The 22500-nt window shown below is 40.5% G+C and overlaps 1 protein-coding gene across 1 annotated transcript; it reads left to right on the forward strand.

Annotated features, from left to right (window-relative positions):
- The first annotated feature begins 4585 nt into the window (after window positions 1-4585).
- LOC137971009 (chromosome-associated kinesin KIF4-like) lies at window positions 4586-21196 on the forward strand. The gene is made up of 12 exons (XM_068817702.1): window positions 4586-5209; window positions 7140-7320; window positions 8735-8955; window positions 9183-9574; window positions 9692-9809; window positions 10289-10376; window positions 11835-11934; window positions 12041-12269; window positions 14533-14802; window positions 15997-16129; window positions 17253-17414; window positions 18890-21196. The coding sequence occupies exons 1-12, from the start codon at window positions 4854-4856 to the stop codon at window positions 19838-19840; spliced, it is 3201 nt and encodes a 1066-aa protein (XP_068673803.1). The 5' UTR covers window positions 4586-4853; the 3' UTR covers window positions 19841-21196.
- Window positions 21197-22500: the final 1304 nt, after the last annotated feature.

Below are 22500 nucleotides of genomic sequence, written 5' to 3' on the forward strand. Positions count from 1 at the left end.
CTTTTACTCAGCGAAAGGATCTTGACTCTTCCGGTCTCCTTGTTAATGAGAGGAAGTCGTGCTGGGTTCCGATGCAAGTGGGCGAGTGGCTAGGTTTTGTGATCGACACTTTTTCTATGACGTTTCGGATTCCCGAGAAGAAAGTTTGCAAGCTTTAGCAGCTATTAAGTTTCGCCATTCAAATCAAGTCATCGTCCTACCGTGAATTAGCCAGGATCGCAGGTTCCATTATTTCGGTTGCCTTGGCGGTTGGGCCTATTTCCCGTCTTCTGGATAGGCAGATGTACTTAGCTATAGAGTCTAGGTCGGCTTGGGATCACACTTTTCGCTTCCCTCCCGCTCTGCTAGAGGGATTGAAGTTTTGGTTTAATAACATTTGATCTTTAGTGTTTACTCCATTCGGTCTCGCCGTGATTCATCCACTGTTGTTTTTTTCCGACGCGAGCGACGCAGCTTTCGGAGGGTTTTCTGCCTTCCTCGATGGCTCTGTGGCCAGCGGTCGACGATCGACGATTTGGGTCAAAGTTCTACTTTTCGCGAAGTGAAGCTATTTATTATGGTTTGCTTTCTTTTGTTGAGCACCTAAAGCCCAAGAAGGTAAAACAATTTTACCCACAATATGAGTGCCGCCAGGAAGCCGCGAGGATAGTTTCTGTTGGTAGCTCTAAGGTCCATCTTCAGTCGGTGGCTCTGAGCACCTTTTGTTTTTGTTTTTTCTCATGGTATTGCCCTGGTAGCGCAGTGGATTCCCAGGTCACTCAAAGGGAGGGCCGATCTTTTAAGCCGAACCGGTTTAAAAGATCGGCCTCCCGTTGAGTGACCTGGGAATCCACTGCGCTACCAGGGCAATACCATGAGAAAAAACAAAAACAAAAGATGCTCAGAGCAAGGATGCAAGGATGAGTGGCGGGTTATGAGTGGCGGGTTAATCCCCCGTGTTTCGACTGGTTGATGCCAAATGGGGTCCCCACGCGATCGACCGTTTTGCCTCCTATGATAACGCTCAGCTTCCACGTTTTAACCCCAAGTTTGCTTCTCCCGATTGCACCGGTGTTGATGCCCCGGTCCAGGATTGGAGTGGAGAGAATAACAGGGTTTGCCCTCCGGTGGGTCTCATCGTGAACGCCGTTCGAGTTCTCACGGCTTGTTCCGGTCGTGGGACTTTGATTATTCCTGAATGGCCGTCGGCCTCCTTTTGGCCTCTTTTAATTGTGATGGTCCTTCACTGTTTGAGTCGTTCGTCAGGGAGGTTTTTGTGCTTCCCGGCAAACACGATCTCATTTTGGAAGGCCGAGGTCAGATGCAGATCTATAAGTTTCACCTGTCCGTTTTTCGTAGTTGCCCAAAATTCACAATGTTTGCTTTGCGTGTGGATTTTGGGTAAGTTTTTGGTGGTGAATTGGCATACTTTGAGCCTGAATTGGCATATTTTGAGCCTGATTTGGCATATTTTGATCCTGAATTGGCACATTTTGGCATGTTTTGGCGTGCTTCGAATTTATTTGGTCTCGTCGTGGTTTGTGCCTGGATCGAATTTTTTTTGGTCATTGGCGCAGTAGTTGTTTGATTTTTGCGAAATTTTTTTCTTTTCTTTCAGATTTCCTGAGTTTCGGGATTTGGCTTGAAGCGGCCTCATTGACCGATTCTTCGTTGAATGACATGATTCCAGGCCTCATTGATCTGCAATTGGGTGCTAAGGCTCCGTCCATGGTGCTGAAGTACAAATCTGGCTGGTTGCGGTAGCGCAAATGGGCTTTGTCGAAGATTGGTGTTTTCGTTAATCCAGGAAAACCTGTAATTTCAAAAAGACAGGACAATTGATCCTAACTGTCTTAACATCCGCGAAGAAACCTAATAGATTTCAGTTTATTATTAGAGTCATTTCCATTATTTTTCCGTTACTCTAGATCTCAGTATTTGAATTCAAATTCGTTGTAACTGCCATGTTTTATCACATTTTTTCCAGTATTACGTCAACATCCATTTACTATATATATGTACATAGAAACAATCCAATGTAAACTCTCATTGTATCTGAAGAAGGCTGGTTTGGCCAGCCGAAATATAGTACACCACTAAAATCAAATCTACGTTGTATCGGCTCTTGCTTAAAATATTTAGTTTTTGTGTGTGCCTCGTTTTCATGCTAGCTTAGTCAAGTGACCCCAAGAACTTCTTAAAATCGCATTTTCATATTTCAAACATTAATTGTGGTGATTTTGGTTCCATTTAACGCAAATAATGGAAAGCTATAGACAATTTTATGTTTGAGCCTCGTTTCTATGTTGGGAAACACGCCACGTTTTCGACCCTCCATAAATCCCATCTGGGCAAGTTCCAAAGTTGCCACCAAAACTTTTCATGTCATTTAGGGTTCCCTTAACACATTCAGACCAGTGGCTTGCTTTCTTCATGAAATTCCCACGGCATTACACGTGCCCTCGGACTAATAGTTGATGTAGTATGATTAAGAAAATAACACAAACAGCGGTGATAAACATTGTATTCCAACGCATTTTTATAAAACTTGACGTTTCGTATGCTAGTCAACACACATTTTCAAAAGTGACTGTTACAATTTTTAAAAACTATATATATATCGTAAACAATAGAGGTCTGGAACCTAGACTGAGAAAAATGATCTGCAGCAGTACGTGTCTAGACATAATGAAAAGTAATAGCTAAAACAGCAATAACTTCTCACTACTAATATTGACATTAAGGGAAGGCTTTAGCTCTTGAATGAACAAAGTCTCTTTAATTTTGCAGTGAAAGTCAGTTTTTCGGACGCTAAAATGTCAAAGTGATCTCATTTAATGTCGTGGCCAGTGGTTTTCACATGATCAGCAATGGCTGATGAATGGTCACTTTTAGCTAGGGCCTTGAAATGTCCTGTTTTTCTGTCGTAGAATCTTCGTTTTGTTTTGACAGTTCCAGCAGACAGCTTTATAGACGACCTTGGACCTCTGAGATCGGTTCAAGCGATCTTTGTATGGAAAAAAGGAGTTGATGCGGCGTGTGTTTTGGAATATGATCTTGAGATTGACGAAAGAGTAAAAATTGTATGTTTTATACGCAGGATTTCAGACGTTTCGTGACTTGGTTACTGTGAAGACCTAAGTAGGGTAACACGATTAAGATATCTTTTTTGGGGACTGTAGCTTGAACAGGGTTATTTGATTTGTTTTTATTTTTGTTCAATACATCGTTAATGTTGAACGTGATAACGCCTTGAGGGTAACCATTTTGCAACAGGAGCTTTCTCAGATCTTTAATAGCGTTTGAGAAGGATGTCTAAGAATGGAATCTTATTGTCTTCTTCGAATTCAAGAGTAAACTTAATGCTATCGTGTCGACTATTTAGAAAACTTAAAAACTCATTAGCATTGTCCTTGCTGTCAAACATGGTGAAGGTGTCATCTACATATCTGAACCAAAGTGAAGGACAGAATCTGCTGTTCATCAACCATTTTTCTTCAAAGTGGCACATGAAAATGTTAGCCAAAACGGGGCCTAAAGGTGAACCCATGGCTACACCATCAATCTCAGTGATCGTAGTATTGGCCATCAAATATAAAATGACTCTTCTTAGTGGCAAACTGCAAAAGGTCTTTCAAAACAGAACGAGGTAATTGCGGAGGATCAGGGAGAGAGTACAATCTGTCTAGACAAATCTGTATTGTTTCATCAAGCGGCACGTTCGTAAAAAGAGAAGTGACATCCAAAGAACACATTATTCCGTTGTTATGTTTGTATGTTTTGGCCCAATCTGCAAAACTAAATGAATCTTTAACCGTGTGTTGGTTAACCCTATTGTTTACGATATATATATATATATAGTTTTTAAAAATTGTAACGGTCACTTTTGAAAATGTGTGTTGACTAGCATACGAAACGTCAAGTTTTATAAAAATGCGTTGATGTAGTATGGCCGTGTAGCCGCGTCGAGCCGCAGAAAGCGCGCGAAAAATGAAGAACTAAATATTTTTAGCAACAGCCGATACGACGTAGATTTGATTTTAGTGGTGTACTATACTTCGGCTGGCCAAACCAGCCTTCTTCAGGTACAATTAGAGTTTGTGCCTGCTCAAAATATTTATTTTCTCAACTATTATTTGCCAACCACAAAACAAAAGAATCCTTTTTTTCGACAGCCAATAGATCTCTGGCACCAGTTGTTCAAAAGGTGGATGGCTCTATCGACCGGATAAATCACTATTCAATGGATAGCGCAATTGATTTCTCTTTTACTTATCCACTGGATCGTGATTTATCCGGCGGATAGTCATCGTTTGATCAACTGGGGCCTGGGGCCCGTTTCTCGAAAGTCCCGGGCCATTTTCGGGTGTCACAATTCCGTTTATATCTCAAGAGCGGAGAGGATTTAAGTCTTCAAACTTCACAGTCATTTTTCTTTTTGTCACCTTTAAAGCGGTTGGCAGTTTCACAAATGGCTTTTCGGGACTTAACGAGAAACGGGCCCCTGATTGGTACGTGACGTAATCCTCCGAAAGTAGCACTGAACTTTTCTATGGGGAGGGGAGACGGGAACACACAGTACTTGTGCCCAGTTTTCGAACCTTGGAAGGAACTGGTAACCCACAACCAGTCACAGTTCACGCGCACGGCACATCGAGTTATGTTGTTGGTGTTGTTTCTCTTTAAGTGGTTGTATTGCGTTTGCTATTTATATCGAAATTTCTTTTGTTCCGCTCATTTCCGACTCAAAGTTGATCAGATAGCTTGCCGGTAATTATCGTGTATTTACCTCTATTAAAATCGTCGCGGGCCGGATCATCAACAAGATGCGGTAGATAAAAAATATTGGTGAAACATCCATTTGTCCGTGAAAAATGTCAAATATCAAGGTATTTGCTCGTTTAAAGCCATGTGAGAATATAACACACGAACTATTCAAGCGTGAAGATCAAGCACTTTATATTTTATCCCATGGACAAGGTGGAACAAATGCAGAGAAAGGTTCTGGTGTGTTCGAAGATTCACCATCAAACTGGCTTAGATTTCGTTTTGCGCACGTTTTCGAAACAGACTCCTCTCAAAAAAAGGTCTTCGAAGTAGCTGCAAGAGACATTGTTAACGCTTTTCTTGAAGGATATAACGGTACTATCTTTGTTTATGGACAAACTGGAGCGGGAAAGACTTTTACCATGCAAGGAGCACATGAAGATCTTGCAGATTCATGTTGCATGTAAGTGTGCACGTCCAACTTAAGTTTATACATAGGAGCCTTTGTTTCTGTTCCTGTGACTCTAAGACGGGATCTCCTCCCCAAATCCGTTTCGCAATTCAGTTATTAGGTCACCAGTTTTGGCTTCGTTTCAGTTTGAAGATTGCTTGTGGAACACGTTCTTTTTGCTCCACTTGAGAGAAAAACAACGGGTTCGCGTAAACAAGTCTAGACGGATCATCTTTCTTGCAAGCTTCTTTACTTCGGCAGAAAGATGAGTCGGAGATGTGAAAATTTAAGGTAGTCTCTTTTAATTGGGATATGAATCCGGTTGGTCCTTTCTAATTACTCAGGTTTGAGGGTAAAAATATCTTTGCGGGGTAGGGAAATTAAATGACAATGGCAAGATGGATCGTTGTTTGACCTCTCCAGAGGTGAAAGATCACGAAGACTGGGTCACATGATATGAAAAGTAAAGAGTTACGTAACTTTGTACTTAGGGGGGATCCCTAGGAAGACAGAAACAAATGATTATATTTAAGGTGTTTTTTCAGTGATCATAATGTATACCATGTCGTGAGATTGACCTCTTACAGTTTAGCTTTGTGTGCAATTTTGAATGTCGTTTAAAGCTTACTAAGATTTCTTTCAAGTGAATAACAATGCCCGGTTGTGATTGTATTGAGACCCTGACACAAGGCATCATTCATGACAGATGTCACAAACCATGTCTAACAAGTGTTAAACTGTGTTTCATGCTATGTGAAACATTGTGGAACTTTGTGGAATGAGAGTAGCTCTATTCCATTCAGAAGGTTGTCACGAATGGCATTAATCAATCGCTCTCCATTGTCAAGAAGCAGATGACTCACCATTCAACATGTTTTGATTGACAAATAGTGCACAATGTTGAATGGTCTGTCATCAGCTTAGAAGTGGTCACAGAAGTACGTTGAAATGACGTGTCCAGTACATTGAAACACAAGGTGGCCTTTTTCGAAACTAAGAATTTACTCCTCTCAGGTTTTTAGTAGAGGGTTGGGTCATGTACGTGCTGAAGCATTTTTTCCTGATTTTATCAGTCTCCACTTATATCTCTCGTGATGAACAGAAGGTGAACAGTACACTCTCTGTGCTTCATGTTCACATTGTACAATTACTGGCAGGATCTGACAACAAGGCCTCTTTGTACAAGGCATGCAAAACAAGTTTTGATAGATTTCTGGGTCAGGTCCCCATTGAAATGCTGAAGTATAATATCATACAGGAGACTCAAGTGTTTTGTAAGTAAACAAGTCTGGTAATATCATTAGAGTCACAAAAAGAACTTGGGGTGAAATTGTTCTTTAAAAAATGCTTAATAAAGTAGATTGCATTTCTAGTCTTTGTTTTTTTTTTTTTTGTTACATCTCTGCACTTCCTTCTTGAGAATTCAAGCATGTTTATAAAACCTATTTATTTCGTGGCCGGTCGTCTAAAATGTCACTGAGATACAAACAAAAAAACACCTTGTTTCTGTAGAACACTGACAATGCTATTGGAAAATATGTCTTCTTTTCATGGAGAGTTTGTTGAAATGAAGGAAAAACAGACGATAAAAAATACAAGAGCAATAAAAAAAGCTCTTAATGCTATTGTACACACAAGGTGTATTTGAGCATTTATGTGAAGAAATGTACTTGTGCCATTTTTTCTAAGGCTTTGTAAATGGTATTATCAGAACTTGCACTTTCAGCATAAAAATGCTGAACATTTCTAGAGGGTGGGGATTTTGGTAAGATTCTAATTTTATTCATACTTCGTTTGTTAAAATAAATTGCTTTTTGTGTTGAGAGTGAGGAGGGTGAATTTACCCAGAGATAAATGTGGCCAATCCCTTGCCCTCCTCTGGGAGGCATATAAAATGATCTGCTCATCTGTCATGTGTCTTCTATTCCCATGTTGTTTTCAGGTCTGAAAATTTGGGACTTGTCCCTCAAAGTCTGTCTTTGATCTTTAGAAGAATTTTGAGGTTTCAACAGGAGTCAGTTGATCTTCATGTGTCATTCTTGGAGATATACAACGAGAAGGCATATGATCTCCTTGGGCCTTTATTGTTTAGAGGTTCAAAGAAAACAAGAAAGCTGCAAAAGGTATGCACAGTGTTGTTAAAGCATTCCTTTTTTGTGAGATCCTTGGCAAAGGATTTCAAGAGAAGTAATGATTGAAAGCCAAAAAGAGGACTGGACAAGATTTTGAGGTTGAACTATTAATAAATATTGTTCACAGACTACTGGGACTAATATTGCAAGGTCTTGGAATCTTGTCCACTCTTAAAAGTCACATACCTGTGTCCACATGAATTATTAAATTTTTAGAAGGCAGGTTGTTTTTGTTCTTTTTTCGTGCATGTCCTCGGACTGACTTCAGGTCATTTGCACGTGCAGCAGAGAATTTGAGTCACCAGACCAGACCCAGACCAGTTGTGGTCTGTGGTTGAATGCTTGAGCTGAACATTTGGACGTGGAGTCCCAAACTTGCCACACATGGTCCTCCTTTTTTGTCCATTGTTGATCATTGATTGTTGATCGTTGATTGTACTTTTGTAATGCTGCTAAAAAAATGCTAATGGCGCCAACTTTTTTTGGGACATCGTGTCCATCAGTTTTGCACCTCATCTAGTTGCCACGCTTTTTCTTTTGTCTCTTAATATGTAATTATAATGTTTGCGAGCTAGATGAAAGTGTCTAAGTAACTAACTAAATAAATAAATAGATTTGGAAAGTCTCCTTCTTTAGGTGTGATTCCCTGCTTAGAGACACTTTCCCTATTTATTTATTTAATGAGCTTGATGCCTGGTAAGTAAATGATTAAACCTGGAGCCTGGAAAAGGAGTTCATATTGGGTGCTTTTCTTTTGTGTGGACATTCCATTGGGGATAAAAGATAAAAGTTGTCTGTAAAAACAATATAAAAATGTATGTAAAAACAATGTGTCAATTTCAACTTTGTTCATTATCTAGTGATGGTTAGAATAAAATAAAATAAAATAATGTTATCTGACATACAGTGTGTATGTGTATCGTATAAGTGGAGAGTTTTTTTATTGTTTTTACCATCTATTTGTTATTGTTAAAACCGATATTGATGACCATTGAAAATGATAGTGATTCATTTTTCAAATAAACTAACCAGCAGAAGAAATTGTCCTTGCCATGAAAATAATGATTGTGATTTTAACCTGTTGAGCTATACGTAAGTCTCAAAAGTGAGCTTGAAACCAGAGTCTATGTTGTCAACTAGAGAGGGAAGTTCCAGTTTATCTTCAGGTACTACCCAGGAATGAAGGCACTCTGTTCCGTGGCTGGTTTGCACTAACTGGAATGAATTGATTACCTCAAAACAAAGTACAAAATATTTCTTATGGCAGTTCTGAAAAGGGTTCCTTTGGTCCTACCATTTATCTTACATTTATCATTTTGTCAAATTGGTAAGCACTCATCATCTTCAGCAGAGCAGAGTAGAGTAGATGGAAGCTGTCTAACTACTGTATGTTACCGTTTTTAAGGTTTTAGTGACCATGGGAGGTAATGGCCCTTGTCATCTTCATGGACTGTCTTGTCATCACATTACATCGGAAAAGGAGGCGGCAAGCTTGTATTGTTTGGGCATGATGAATCATAAAGTTGTTGCTACAGAAGCACCTGTTAACCAAAGATCTTCCAGATCACACATGGTTTTCACCATTGGGCTTTCCAGGCAGAGAAATGGTGCAGAGATATTTTTCAGGTTGGTGTGTGAAAATGCTTGACTGCATGTCCCATGCTAAAATTGTTTGAGGAGCATCATGTATGTATTGCTCAAACAACATAGTGTTATAAATTTTTGTGTACAGAAAGCAGTGAAACCTGTTCTTTCCTTTGAAGGACTTCCAGTTACTCCTGCCATTGACTTGCCTTATAAAATATTTGTTGTGTTTATCATGCTCAGATTTGTAAGCTTTTGTCTGTTACTAGGTCGAAGTTGCACCTCGTAGATCTTGCTGGCTCAGAACAAGCCAGGAAATCAACTCCTATGGAAAAGCTGCAACTCCGAGAGGCAAACTTCTTCAATTCATCTCTGCATCATCTGAAGTCAATCATCATTGCTCTACAGGAATTTAATGTCACAGACGTAAGATGCAGCAACAGGCAGGCTGCAAAGACTTTACACCATAGCTCTAGTGCTGTCTTGAGTAGAACAAAGAACAAAGGAACTATGGAGGCAAGGAATGTGCTACTAAAGAGCTCAAGTGCTGTAGAGTTGGGAAGTTCCAAGAGAAGTCAAGTATCTGTCGCGAATGATACTGAACTATTCCATACACCATACAGTAATTCAATCCTGACTATGTTGTTGCAAGACAGTCTAGGTGAGTGCTGATAATTATCAGGGCCTTTTAATTGATTTAATTACAGGAAAGCCCATTTGACGTGGTTGGATTTTGTCCACAACCTCTTGCAATTGTATGTTTTGTTGTTTATATCAGGTGGGAACTGCAATGCTGCGATGATTGCAGTGTTGTCTTTGGAACAGAAGGATCTGTGTGAAACCATCTCAACTTGTAGATTTGCACAGAAGGTTGCACAAGTCAAGAACAAGCCGATGTGAGTAAAAGAAATACGTTGAGGGCTTTTTAGCGGGCACTGCACAAATGAACTCATACTTAGACGTTCCTGATCACAGCATACAGTAAGTAATTACAGTACATGTAAGTGGCCCAGGGAGAGCATCACAATGATCAGACTTTTAAGGTTAGCTGAGGCCCAGAGTATAAAATTATTAGCTAGCATCAACACGTCATCATCATTGTCGTCATCGTCCTTAGAATCTTAGCAATTTGTCTCACTATAGTTTAGCGAAAAGAGGATATTACAAACGCCAATGTAATTTATTTCTCTATCTATCTTATTTTGTCTATTTTATTTTTACCAGGCCTGCGAACGCAGACATATTTCCGGCGGTCGTTTTTCTCGCCCGAAAAATAGCCGGAAATGCGTCTGCGTTCGCAAGCTAATTTTTACCCAAGACCGGTTTTGTTTTTGTCTCTCTAAATTTGCTTCCTGTATAATTTTTGTGTTTTCAGACAAAACGAAGTGATCGACAAAGATGCTGTCATTAAACGCCTCCAAACAACGTTAGGAAAGCTATACTTAGAGCTGACATCCTGCAAGGTACGGTGTTTGCGCATTGTTCTCTCGTAACGTGTGAAATACAATCGAAAGCTTATTGTTGAGGTGCTGTGTTTTGGAGTACACCGTATTTTACTCGATTCAACGCCGCGGAGTTTATTAAATTTTGGACGTCTCCGATGCGGCGTTCATTTCAAAATCATTTTTCTTAAATTACTGACAACAATTACGTGAGATCGTTTGTAAAAATAAAATTAGAAACTGAAACATCAGGGGCACCCAACGTCAATTTTCGGAAAAAATCTGTTCGGAAGACGATTCGAGATCTAGAATTTTCGGTACATTTGTTGTAAAATGTCTTGCTTGCCTGCCTCTCCTAGGATTTCCGAACATCTACAAAATGGTATAATTGCACATTTGTAACGCATTTTTATCCCAAAAAGGTCACCTAGAATTTTCGGGAGCCTTTTTTTCTGGCGGAAATTCTCGAAAAGGTAAGTTTTTATTCCTATAATTTTCGGATCACTAGACTTTCAGCTAGGAAATCCGAACAGATGAAAAATTTTTAGGGGATAAAAATATGCCTATATCTGCCGTTTAAATACCAAAATACGTTTAACAATGCTATGTTTAAGTGGCCTTGAACAGTGTTCTCGTTGGGTGCCCCTGAAACATGTTTAAAGTTCCATTGATAGGTCGGCGTCGTTATATCAGAAAAGTTCTTGACCTTAGCTTAACAACGCAACTGCACATTACGAAAAGTATGGTCACTTCGAACTTAAAATCATCTTCATACAGGGAAATGAATTTCCAAGACTGTCGTAGATAACCGGTGTAATGTGTACTTGTTTCTTTCCAGCAATCCTCGAATGAACGCTGCATTCATTTGATTGGGTGCGGCATGTATGGAATCCGGTTTCTTTATCAAATGCGCCGTTTCAATTAAGAATTCTCTCGACTTTAAAATTAGCCGATGAAATACAACTACCCATTAAAGAATGTCCAAAATTAACAATCAGATCCACAGTCCGAATTGTTCTTATTTTCAGACCTGGTGTGCTCTTGAGGCCAAATATCAGGGGCATCCGACGTCAATTTTCGGAAAATTGAGATGTAGAATTTTCGGATCACTTGTTGTAAAATTTCTTGCTTTCCTGCCTGTCCTGGGAATGTAAAAAATGGTATAATTGTCCATTTTAAACGGATTTATACCCTAAAAAGGTCACCTAGAATTTTCGGGAGCCATTTTTCTGGCTGAAAATTTCGAAAAGGTAAGTTTTGATCCCTATAATTTGCGGATCACTAGACTTTCAGCTAGAAAATCCGAACAGATGAAACATTTTTAGGGGATAGAAATATGCCTATATCATCCACCTATAGTCTACCTTTTAAATACTAAAATATGTTTAAGTGGTTTAGAACTATATTCTCGTTGGGTGCTCCTGAAATATAATTACCGGTATCTTCTTTAACTAAGTGGGTTATATTCTCGCATTACAGAAAGCTGAGAGGGAAACAACGGTTAAACATAGCAGACACAATGGACTACACCATAGGGTTGGACTTTGTACGCCAGATGCTTGGAGCGTTTGTGGGCGCTGTAAGTGGTGAAACGATTTTACGTCCATGGAATTGAAATATACATTTTCATGTTACCAAAGAATGACGTAGCTACTTAGATTTCAAAATACTTTTTCCCATCCCAGGTTTCAGCTCTTCACGCCAATTTTTGCTTGAGTCGAATCTTGATTCTTCAGATGACAAGGATAGCGGCTTGCGTAGCAACAGCGAGACCACGTCACCAATTGCTAGCGAAGAGGAGAACGATCGTGTGCAGTTCGGTGGTTTAAGTTTCGCTGTGGTACGAAATTACCCTTTCCGCCAACACCCTTGTCCCCAGATCACGCCGGCTAATGGTTGTACGTCTGAACACAGGTTTGTGAATACAATTCTCTTACATACGTAGACGTAATGTTTATTTGGAATGACTTCCATCAGAGCGAATATATGACAGAACAAAAAGTTGCCTCCGCGCTAATCAACCGGACACCCGAGCTTGATGATATTATATGGGCGTGTTAGCCACCCAGGCCGCCGTGCCACTTACTTAGCATTGGAATAGCTACAAAAACATTTATACATCAACTGTATTATAAAGAGAAGAGCAATGCACCAGAGCCGGTCCACGAAAACCTGGGAAAACCAGCAGGTGGAAAAAAAAAACCGGGGAACGTGTTCCCCCGACCAAGATAGTGTTGCGACCCTTGCTGCTCTAGGGTATTCTGACAATGTAAATGAACGCTATCATATACAGCCTAAACGAAGGCATAAAACAAATGTTTTTCTGCGCGATATAGCAAAAAACAAAACTGGACTTGTGCACGCAGCGAAGGCTGGCCGTAGAATGACTAAGCTTCCAAACACCCAAAGACAAACCTAAATCCCACAAACCACTGCGCACCTAACGCGGCTCACCAGGCTTCTGCAAAACTTCAAGCTGTTCTGAACTGTGCTGCCCGTTTGACTCTATGCGAAGAGAAATAAGACCTTGCAACTCCGTTGTTGATCCATCTTCATTGGCTCCCTGTTAGTCAGTGCATCCTATTATTATCCTATTATTTATAAGATCCTGTTATTGACATTTAAGGCGCTTAATGGGCTTGCGCCAATGTATATAACTGAACTACTGGATAGATATGTACCACCGCGTCCACTACGATCTTCATCTAGGGGTCTACTGAAGCTTCCTCGGTCCAATACTGAGTATGGCGACAGATCATTTTCCGTCTGTCAACACTTTGGAATAGCCTACCTAATCATTTGAGACTTGCAACTGACCTCTGTTTTTTTAAGCGTGATCTTAAGACTTACTTGTTTCGCGAGTCTTTTTATTAGCTTCATTTCCTTTGTGATGTTGGACCTGATTTTTAGTTTTCTTTTTAGGATAATATTTTAGTTGCTTTCTCTTTAGTGGATCTTGTAAACTTAATGTGCAGCGCGTTAGAACTTTAGGATCATGAGCGATATATTAAGTATATTATTATTATTACTATCATCGTCATCATCATTATAATTATCATTATTCTGATACCTGCCGACAAAATAGCAATTTATGCTGATTTGCAATTATCGCAAATTCAACCCGTTTTCGCCCTTGAATTCATGATTATCCTGACTTGTTAATTTGCTTTGAATTCACTGTTATCGTTAATTTAGAAGAATGAAAGCTTGATATGGATTATGGGAAATGGTCATATTTGGACATAGGACTCGAACCTGAGAATGTTGATCATCCCGTCGCCTAACCACTCGACTACCACACCGCTAGCATCTCAGGGACAGTATTTTACAGACTATTTGATAATGCTTTATTATCACTCGCCAACAAACAACGTTAAACACTACAAAAGGTCGGTTTCCAAGCTTCACGACAAAGCTAAACATTTTAAAATCAAAGCTTAGGCCTAAATTATCAATCTAGCTTAGTCCTAATTACTCTTCAGCAGCGATATTCTATGGTAGACTTAAACAGATGCTTTTTTAAGAAAGGCGGTGTCTTGATCTTCAGTGGTAAAGCGGAAAGAAGCGGTTCCTATGGACTAGAAATTCCGGGTTCAAATCCAGTCTACGGATATGATTTTTTATTTCCTTATCTTCTCTGCTTCCACAAGTCCTGAGGCACAGTGTCCAAAATTCACGCGATAATGGTGAATTCAGAGCAAATTAACAATTCAGGATGATTGCGAATTCATGGGGGAGAACGTATTGCACAAATTACATATTCGACTGAATTTAAGTACATTGGTTTTGGGACAATTCTCAGCCTAGGCATTTGGCGTTCTAAGGAAACTGACACAGCGTTCGTTGAAGTAAATGCTGTCGTTATAAAAGGTTCAAAATCATCGCGTTTCTTAGATGTGGATATTATGCTTCCGAGCTGTCCAAATCGTTATGAGTGTTCGCTAAGCAGGGTTTCAATGGGAAATTGCATTGACTGAGCTACAGTCAAAATGTGCCCGAACTGGTTCCTTTCCAGTTACCTCTTTGCTTTATTGTCAAAATTCGCTGAGAGTTACGGAGACTCTCTTTCTAAGACCTCTCCTCCTGGGCCTTGTGAGGAGACCTGACTGACTTGAAGTCCACGTAGGAGATTTCGGCCAGTTAATTTGAGTTAATTTACAACTTGACTCTCTCTCAGAGCAAGCGTGATTACCCACGATAGTGGAATCTCACTCAACGCTGAAACATACGATCAACCTCCAGAACGATACAACCTGGGACCCTCTGCTACAGCTCAACCTACTCGACCTAAGTCGAGTGATGTGTCGACTCAGACCACTCCCCTGATAAAGTCTAGTGAAGTTGAGGGAAGCGCGAGGAATAAAGTGACAGTTCGGTGCGAAGGAAAAACGCATGAAGACTTACGGCTAATGGAACTTGAACTTGAACTGCAGAAAGAAACCCTTGTGTAAGTGAGATGTAACGTGTTAATTACATGCCTTAGTCTTAATCACTCATGTCCCATTAACCCATTCACCCCTTTAACTGCATGCAGATAAAAATATCGGGGATGGTCCCAGTTCTCACTTCGCCCCAAACAGGCATACTGTGATTCGTTTATCCCAAAGCTTCTGATGGATTCACTTGTTCCAACAGAGCTCATTTGTTTTTGTTTTATTATTCTGTTGAAACAGCTGGTTAGTCATGATAGTTGCAGCTATGCAGCTAAATGTGGCCTGTTCAAGAGTGAATTAGATAAGAGTGTTGATCTATCACTTTGCAATCTTGCCCCAGCACAGTCACGTGGATATATTCTTAGATACACTTTGCACGCGAAAAAAACAAAGGGTCGCCAGCTTTAACCAATCAGACGAGGCCATGTCACGCGTGACTGCTTCTGCCATGTTTTTTCAGGGACTTGACGACTGAATTTCGCGAAAACGGGTATTCTAAAAATAGACTCATTTTTGACTGTGCTGGGGAGTCCACCCATGCCATAACGACAATCTTATCTAATTCACTGTTGGACCTGTTGTAATTGTACATTTACGCTCAAAGGCCATACCACAACACCGGAGACGTACTCCCCTACTCTTCTCGAACAGTGTTTTAACGTCCCACAAAATCATTTACGAGCAAGTGTTGTGAGACGGGGCGAACGGTTTATTGTCCTTATCCGAGAAGATTTGAAAGTGTTACCATTTGCAGCTGGAATTACAAAGGAAGCACTTTCTGATCCTGAGTATTGGTCCGACCGTGGTTCGAACCCGCGACCTCCCTGCACTCTCGAATAGCCATCTGATTGTTCAATGCCGAAGGGGATAGTTGAACGGAAAAATATCGCTTTCGCATTGCTTGCACCTTGCTCAAATTTCCCTTACATTTTTTGGGGTTCTCATTCTAAAAGTCTGGTCCGTAAATATATTATTTTAAAGGCAATTAACGGAAAACGTATTGCTGGCGAAAAAGCCTTAAAAGTCTTTTGCTTGAGATACGCACACCAGGATCAGACCAGGGTCCAAGCCGAAAACTTGCTGTAAAAAGATCTACCTGAAAGTTATCGTAGTTGGCTTGTTATGTTGTTCACTTCGTTTAACAATAATAAGTACCTGCCCTCCTAAGATGGTGTAGTCTGGAGTAAAAATCAATGCACTGCTTGCAGGAACAAAAGCAAGATACTTGCCTCCAGGTTAGCGGATCAGCGAGCGCGCCTCGTTGTGATGCTGACGCAAGGAGCTCTTCCTGACGACTTGGAGAATGAGAAAATGGCGGAGTTGCTTCTTCAAAAGAAACAGGTTTGAGGCATTTCATCGAATGAACGTTTGCGTTGAAGTCTGTTTTTCTGCTGGCGTTTGGTAAGGGAGACCAGTAGGTCTAATGAAAATGTAGACGAGAGAATGATAAGCCCGTCGTTATGTCAAAGGAGATGTCTGAAGGAGATACCATGTTGTTTAATATAGCGGAGCTCTGCGCGCCCAAGGCAAGGCGCGCGCGGGCGGAGCACCATGGGTAAGAAAATATGGTAACCCACTGTGCGAGAAAATTTGATCTTGGTCACTGCACTCCATGTATGCCAATGTGACCTTTATCACGTGACCATATCGCGTGCTCAAGTTTAGAGCTCATCAAGGTGGCCATACTCCAACTACAATCGTGGTCAAACGTTGTTGGGAAGGTTGTGCGCATCACTTCACTTCACACCTAATTCGATTATGCTAACTATTGACAATTTGGGAAAGACCATGCTCTTGTCCCCCCCTCCCCCATATGCAATATTGGAAGGAAAGTCACCATTTTGTTTTGTGGAAAATCAAGCATCTAAAGTGATGCTACCTTCCCAGCACTTTTGTCCATTTGTATTGCTTTGATATTGGACATCCATGTTTTATAAAATAATTAGGATAGCACGCTCACTCTCATTGGTCAATAGCTGTGTTTAGATGAGAGTGTGGAAACACGGCTCTGACATCACGCGGCTCTGACATCATGATTGGCTGGTAGGAAATATGAGCGTGTATCAAGAATATATGTTTCGATCTAGAAGTAAAAAAACACAGCAATTTCCTTCATTTGTCGAATTATCTTTGAGAAGTATTTCATAAAAGCAGTTGTGTCTCGGGTTTGCATAACTGTCGAGAATTCTCCCAACTCCCCCGAGCGTTTAGATGAGGCTATGGAAACATGGAAAACGTCCTCTATTTCTTAAATAGTCAATTGACACCTGTCGAAACAAGGTATCCGCTGACCACTGTTACGTGACCATATCGCGGGCTCAAGTTATAACTCATCGTGGTCGTCTTTTTCGAAATTGTAGGAATAAATAACCTGGGAGCTCCGCTTTAGGCTTGGCTAAATCTATATATTAGAGCCCTCAATGGCCAATATTGTTGTGCTTTTCATGGTTTATTTCTTTTGCAGAGAGAAGTAGAAAACAAACTCTTTCTTTTGTTAAAAACGATTGCTGACTTGAACACCGCTGATCGGCGTCAGCAAAGTCTTGATAATAGAAATTGCCTTCACATGCAAAGGCAATGCTGTGCAGAATATCAGCGCCCATTGTCCCGTGCTCATTTTATTGAGGTTTGTTCAGCTCTCTGTTTTTGTATAGAGCACTGTTGAACTAGCCATCTGTTGCAATTTCAAATTGAAAGTATGTTTTTTGCTCATGTTTCTTGTGTCCTCAGTAACGTGTGTGTAACTGTAATTCACCATTCATCACATTTTCATTAGCGTAAGACCCTACTTGATTTCTGCCATGAAAACAATATTCACTCTCCGTACGAGTGCTCTGTAGTGTTCTCCGTACGTCCGTGTTATGTTGATAATGTATTTTCGGCGCTTCTCTGTAAAACAACAAAGTAAAATAAGTAAATTTAGAGTTCTCGTAATTAAGCGACGTTCTTTAGCAGTTTCGTCACAAGGTAACGGGCACTTTTCTAAAGTTAAACATGAACGAGTTTCAAAGTTTAGAATCATACGAACTTTCGATTCCATCACCGAATCGCATCGATCAAGTGAGGGAATCATACTTTCTGTCAATTGGTTTAGTTTAAGAATCGCGTGACGAAACGTCCCGGTAGGTCGCTGGTCGTACCCAATATCTTGGCTTGTTAGGCGTTTCGGTAGGTGTTTTTGGCACCTTTTTTCCATATTTCTAGGATTGGAAGTAGCCTTAAGTGGTAACAGTAACGTGAATTAGTATTTTCACATCCCGTTATCGTCTCCTTTTCGGCGCCTTGGCTCAACCTTTACGCGCGTTTAGTACTTGACTTTCTCGCAGTTTTCTACTTGTTCCGCTCTTTCCTGTACTGGGCACTGCTGTCCTATTTTCCCGCGCTTGTATCCTCTCACGAGTGGCACTGATCCGAGCAAAGCTGTTTTCCCGCTGTCCGTGGCAGAAAGAAACCGACAATAGAAACCAAAAATTACCAATAGCTAGGAAATGCGTCTCAGTTCGCAGGCTACTCGGAAGTTGTAGCAAATGATCTTTGCCTTCACAATCAGCCGTCCTTTGTCAGTAGCAGGCATAGTCGGGAAGGAGAAGAAGAGAAAAATCCAGAGGAAAATGCACCCATCTCTGACTACGCGTGCCTTGCAATCTATAAGCAGCAACAGTTGTCCTCTTCTCCGAATGGCTGGAAAATAAAGTTACTCTTTCCATTGGCGACAAACGTTAAATCACAAGCGCGGAAAAAAATGAAACTGGTGTTAAGAGGGGAGGGGGGGGGGGGGAGAAACTGTCACACAGCTTGTTCTAAGGGCTGGAGAGGCTCGAAAAGGCTTTTAGCTGAGCACATTCGCGTAATCCACGCACAATACTAAGCTGCTCGCTCGCGAATCAAAATGGGTGACTGGAAATTAAAACACATCACCGCCGATTCCGCTCACTTTCCTCTAGTCCTTACGTAAATGGGATATAAAAAGTACGTCTCTCCGCGTCACAAAATGTCAAAAGTTGGGATACCATGCAGCAGGCCGAGAGATTAACACCGTTACTGAGTAACCGAAAAGGAATCACATGATTTATTGTTAACTTAATTTTTTAACCGTTGTAGGGAGAAGCTCATGAAAAAACGCTAACACTTACTTGCTACAAATTAAAACTTAAAGAAGACAACACACGTCAGAAACTTCTCGCCTGCAGGGAGCAGTTGAGAAACTTTGGCTTTTCTTCGCCAGTGAATCTCTTCCAAGGAATGCCTCGTAATTCACAATCCTCGGTAAGTTCGTTGGAAACTACGTTGCCTTGTAAGAAAAACATGCAGGATTCTCCAATCTCTTTTTTTAATGGGAAAAGAAACGCTGTCGGTAAGCCCTCGCTCCCGAAAGGCCGGATTGGCGTGGACTCGAACGCAACAAATGCCGCTGTGTTAAACTCTCGATGTGCTGGCTCAAGAAGAACATTGTTGAATGAAGAGGAGGTTTCTAGGAAAGACAGGAGCACTCCAGCGAGAAGAGATTTCAAAACTCTTGCCAATTACATGAAAAATTCCCGACAAGCGCTGTACCGTAAGTCAACATTTCCTCGAAAGGTCTTCAGTAGTTCCGTGGATAATTCTTGCCGCGCGAAGAAAGTACCACAGAAAACGACTTGGAGAAAAGGAGTAATCGTTAAAAAAGATGAGTCTAGCTCTTTACTAGCAAAAAATTCAACTAGGGAGTGCTTGAGGCTGCACGATAAGTCTTTCAAGAAAGCGGAGTGTTTTCCAACAAATTTTACGGCCTGTCATGTCATGCGAAATGCTGGTGGAGTCTGTCTTGAAACCAAGATCGCGAGTGACGCTGTTAAACTTACTTCGATTTCATCTCCTCCAAAAACAACATGCGGAGCAAGAGGAGAGAATCAAATTCAGAATTCCTTGTCATTATTAACAGGGCTGCCAAGGCAGCACAGGCAGAGAGTGAGAAGGATTCGAGAGGTTGTAAACGCGGCAATGGTGATTCAACGATCATGGCGTTTGTGTAAACGAAGACGCAAAGGCGATGAGATTTCTCAGTCATTTTAGTGCTAGTTAAGGTGATCTTTAGGGTGGCCCTAACCTCAACATGTTTAAAACCGCAAAAGTCGAAGTCAGCGCCATAAAACTGTTTTTTTACGATAGCAGACAGGCCGCCACGAGTTTCGTAAATGTAACAAAATTGGCAAACGTTGTCTAACAGCCGAGCTGGTGAGAGGAATGGGTCTATCGCTCAGACAGAATTTGCAATGCACATGCATTGCAGTTTGCAATGTGCTTTGAGATTTTGAAATACACTCAAAGAACATTATTATCAATATACGCGGCCAAATAGAAAATCGGCCTCTTCAAAACACACGCTCAGCGGCCCGCAAAAGACTGACAGCGGGCTGCTAATGCATTATCAGCCCTGCAGCTGATTGGGTCTTGCTTCAACTTTGTGATATGCCTATTATTTATAGACGATTTTACGCATTTTTTCGGTAACTTTAAATAAGTTCACTGGACTGAGTTGATTCTGTAATAGCTTGTTCAATCAGCACTTACATGATGATTTGAAGTGACTTTGAATTCGTTATTCACTTAGCTTGTATTATTAGAAATCGCATTCTTGATATCATTTGGCCTTGTTTATTGATAATAATGATAATGACATGACTTTTGTAGTGTCATTTGCGGCCCTCGCGCTTCGCGCTCGGGCCGCAAATAACACTACGCGGGCGCAAATAAACAATATTCCCTCAAAAAGTCATGTTATTCCCTTATTATCATTATCATTATTAGTATCGTTAAGTTATTTCAGACATTTATAGGCCCATGCCTCACGCCAGCTCGGCGTGTTTTTGCTGAATTTTTACTGCGCGGAAAAAGTGAAAACGGCAGAATCTTGTAGTAAATAGAATTATTTTCGCAAAAGAAACATATTCGAAGTTAGTGGCTCCTTAACGTAGCGTTTAACAGATTTCTGTAGTCACAGGAACGTCTTGTCAAACCCAAGAATCTTATCATTTGCATTTTATAGAAGGGAACATGAAGATACTTGCTGATTGTGGATAAAAAACCTTATAGGGGATAAAAGTGGATTTTTGTTAGAAATCATTTTAAACATTCGACTGTACTATATTTTTGTATCCAGGTATATTTATCACCTTTCGTAAAGCGACTTGTCGCATCGTCTAAAAATTGTTACATAGACCGTTGGGATACGTGGCGATAATGTTCAAATATCATAACTTACACATCTCTATCCTTACATTGTGGTGAAACATACTTGGGTTAAATTCCCGATGCCAAAAATCTTCAAATCCTGTATATTTGTTATTCATCTTGGACCACAGACGCTTGCAAATCGAGATGCGTTCACCTTTGCCACTTATTAAGAAATTATAATTTAAAAAGCCTTGACTTCCCGTTCTATTTTTGCAGTGGCCAATAACATAATACCAACTTAATTCATTTAATTCAAGTTTAAATTTTGTTATTCAGATGTTATTGTTAGTAACTATCTGTGCCAAGTTTTTAGAGGAATTCCCAAATTATTATCGGTCCCATAACATTTTATGATGCTGTCGTGGCCATCTCTTGGCTTCTTGAAACGTAAGGGTAAGAGATTGAAAGATAGCATTACTTTTAAAAGAAATATTTTTACCACCATATTTACACTCGTTTAACCTTTTCAGATATGGAGGGAAGTTTATAATATTGAAATTCTGCGTTCATGCTGGGTTCATTTCAAGTTAAGTCGTGATTCAAAATTCGCTTTATCCAGGGAAATGATCGTAGCAAAACTATTGTTTCCAGTGCCAATCACTGTGTTTTTGGGTGTATTACGTTTCTGAACTTTGGTCATTTGAAGTTGCCGTTTTGCAGAGGAAGGCCGAAAAATTAATTGCGTGAGAAGGCGTACATGCAGTAATTTGGGGCCCTAGACCAGGTATAGAAAATAACGGCGCCCACAAGATCTAAATAGTAATCTCGTACCCAGATCTCACTCTGTCACTGGAAATGTGAGATCTGGTAAAGTTCGACAGTACACCATTTTTCATTGGCTACTAAAAAAAGGTTGCGGCAATGCAATCTACGCTCCGATTGGGTTATTTCGCGGGGCACTTAGTGAAGGTTTGGTTTTCGCAAGTTCATGTGCTGTTTTGAATAAATGCCATTTGTGCGGAGGAAAGTTTTGTTTATTTCCGACGCCGGACAAGCTTTACAGTTGAGGAAAATCATTTTAAAAATTTGCGACGTTTGTGTAAATGGTATCGACAAAAGCCCCACGTACCCGTCCACTCGAAGAAATGTACTGCGTAGCTTGCAACGAGGTACGCAGAAACAAATAAATTCAAGTTTGAAGTATGTAATTTATTCAAAACAGTATTTCTTGTTCTTAAAGCGTGACTCGCGAATTAAGTAGTGATCAATTGTGAATTTTACGGTTAGATTAACTACATTTTTCACGAGATCGTGTCATGAAAATAGCGCTCGTTGCAGTGATTAGGTCTAAGCACTCTTTAACATTTTCGCTTTCAATTTACGCTTTGGTTAACTACACTTTTCACGAGATTGTGTGAAGAAAAATCACCCAAAATCACAACAGAGAGTACGAACATGCGCAGTGATAGAAAAGCCCGTATTTCGGGCCTGGCTGGCACTGAGCATGCTCCAAATCGAACTTTACCAGATCTCCCTTCGGTATGACCGTGGGAGATCTG

The sequence above is a fragment of the Montipora foliosa genome, chromosome 9 (assembly GCF_036669935.1).
Source record: "Montipora foliosa isolate CH-2021 chromosome 9, ASM3666993v2, whole genome shotgun sequence".
NCBI classification, from domain to species: domain Eukaryota; kingdom Metazoa; phylum Cnidaria; class Anthozoa; order Scleractinia; family Acroporidae; genus Montipora; species Montipora foliosa.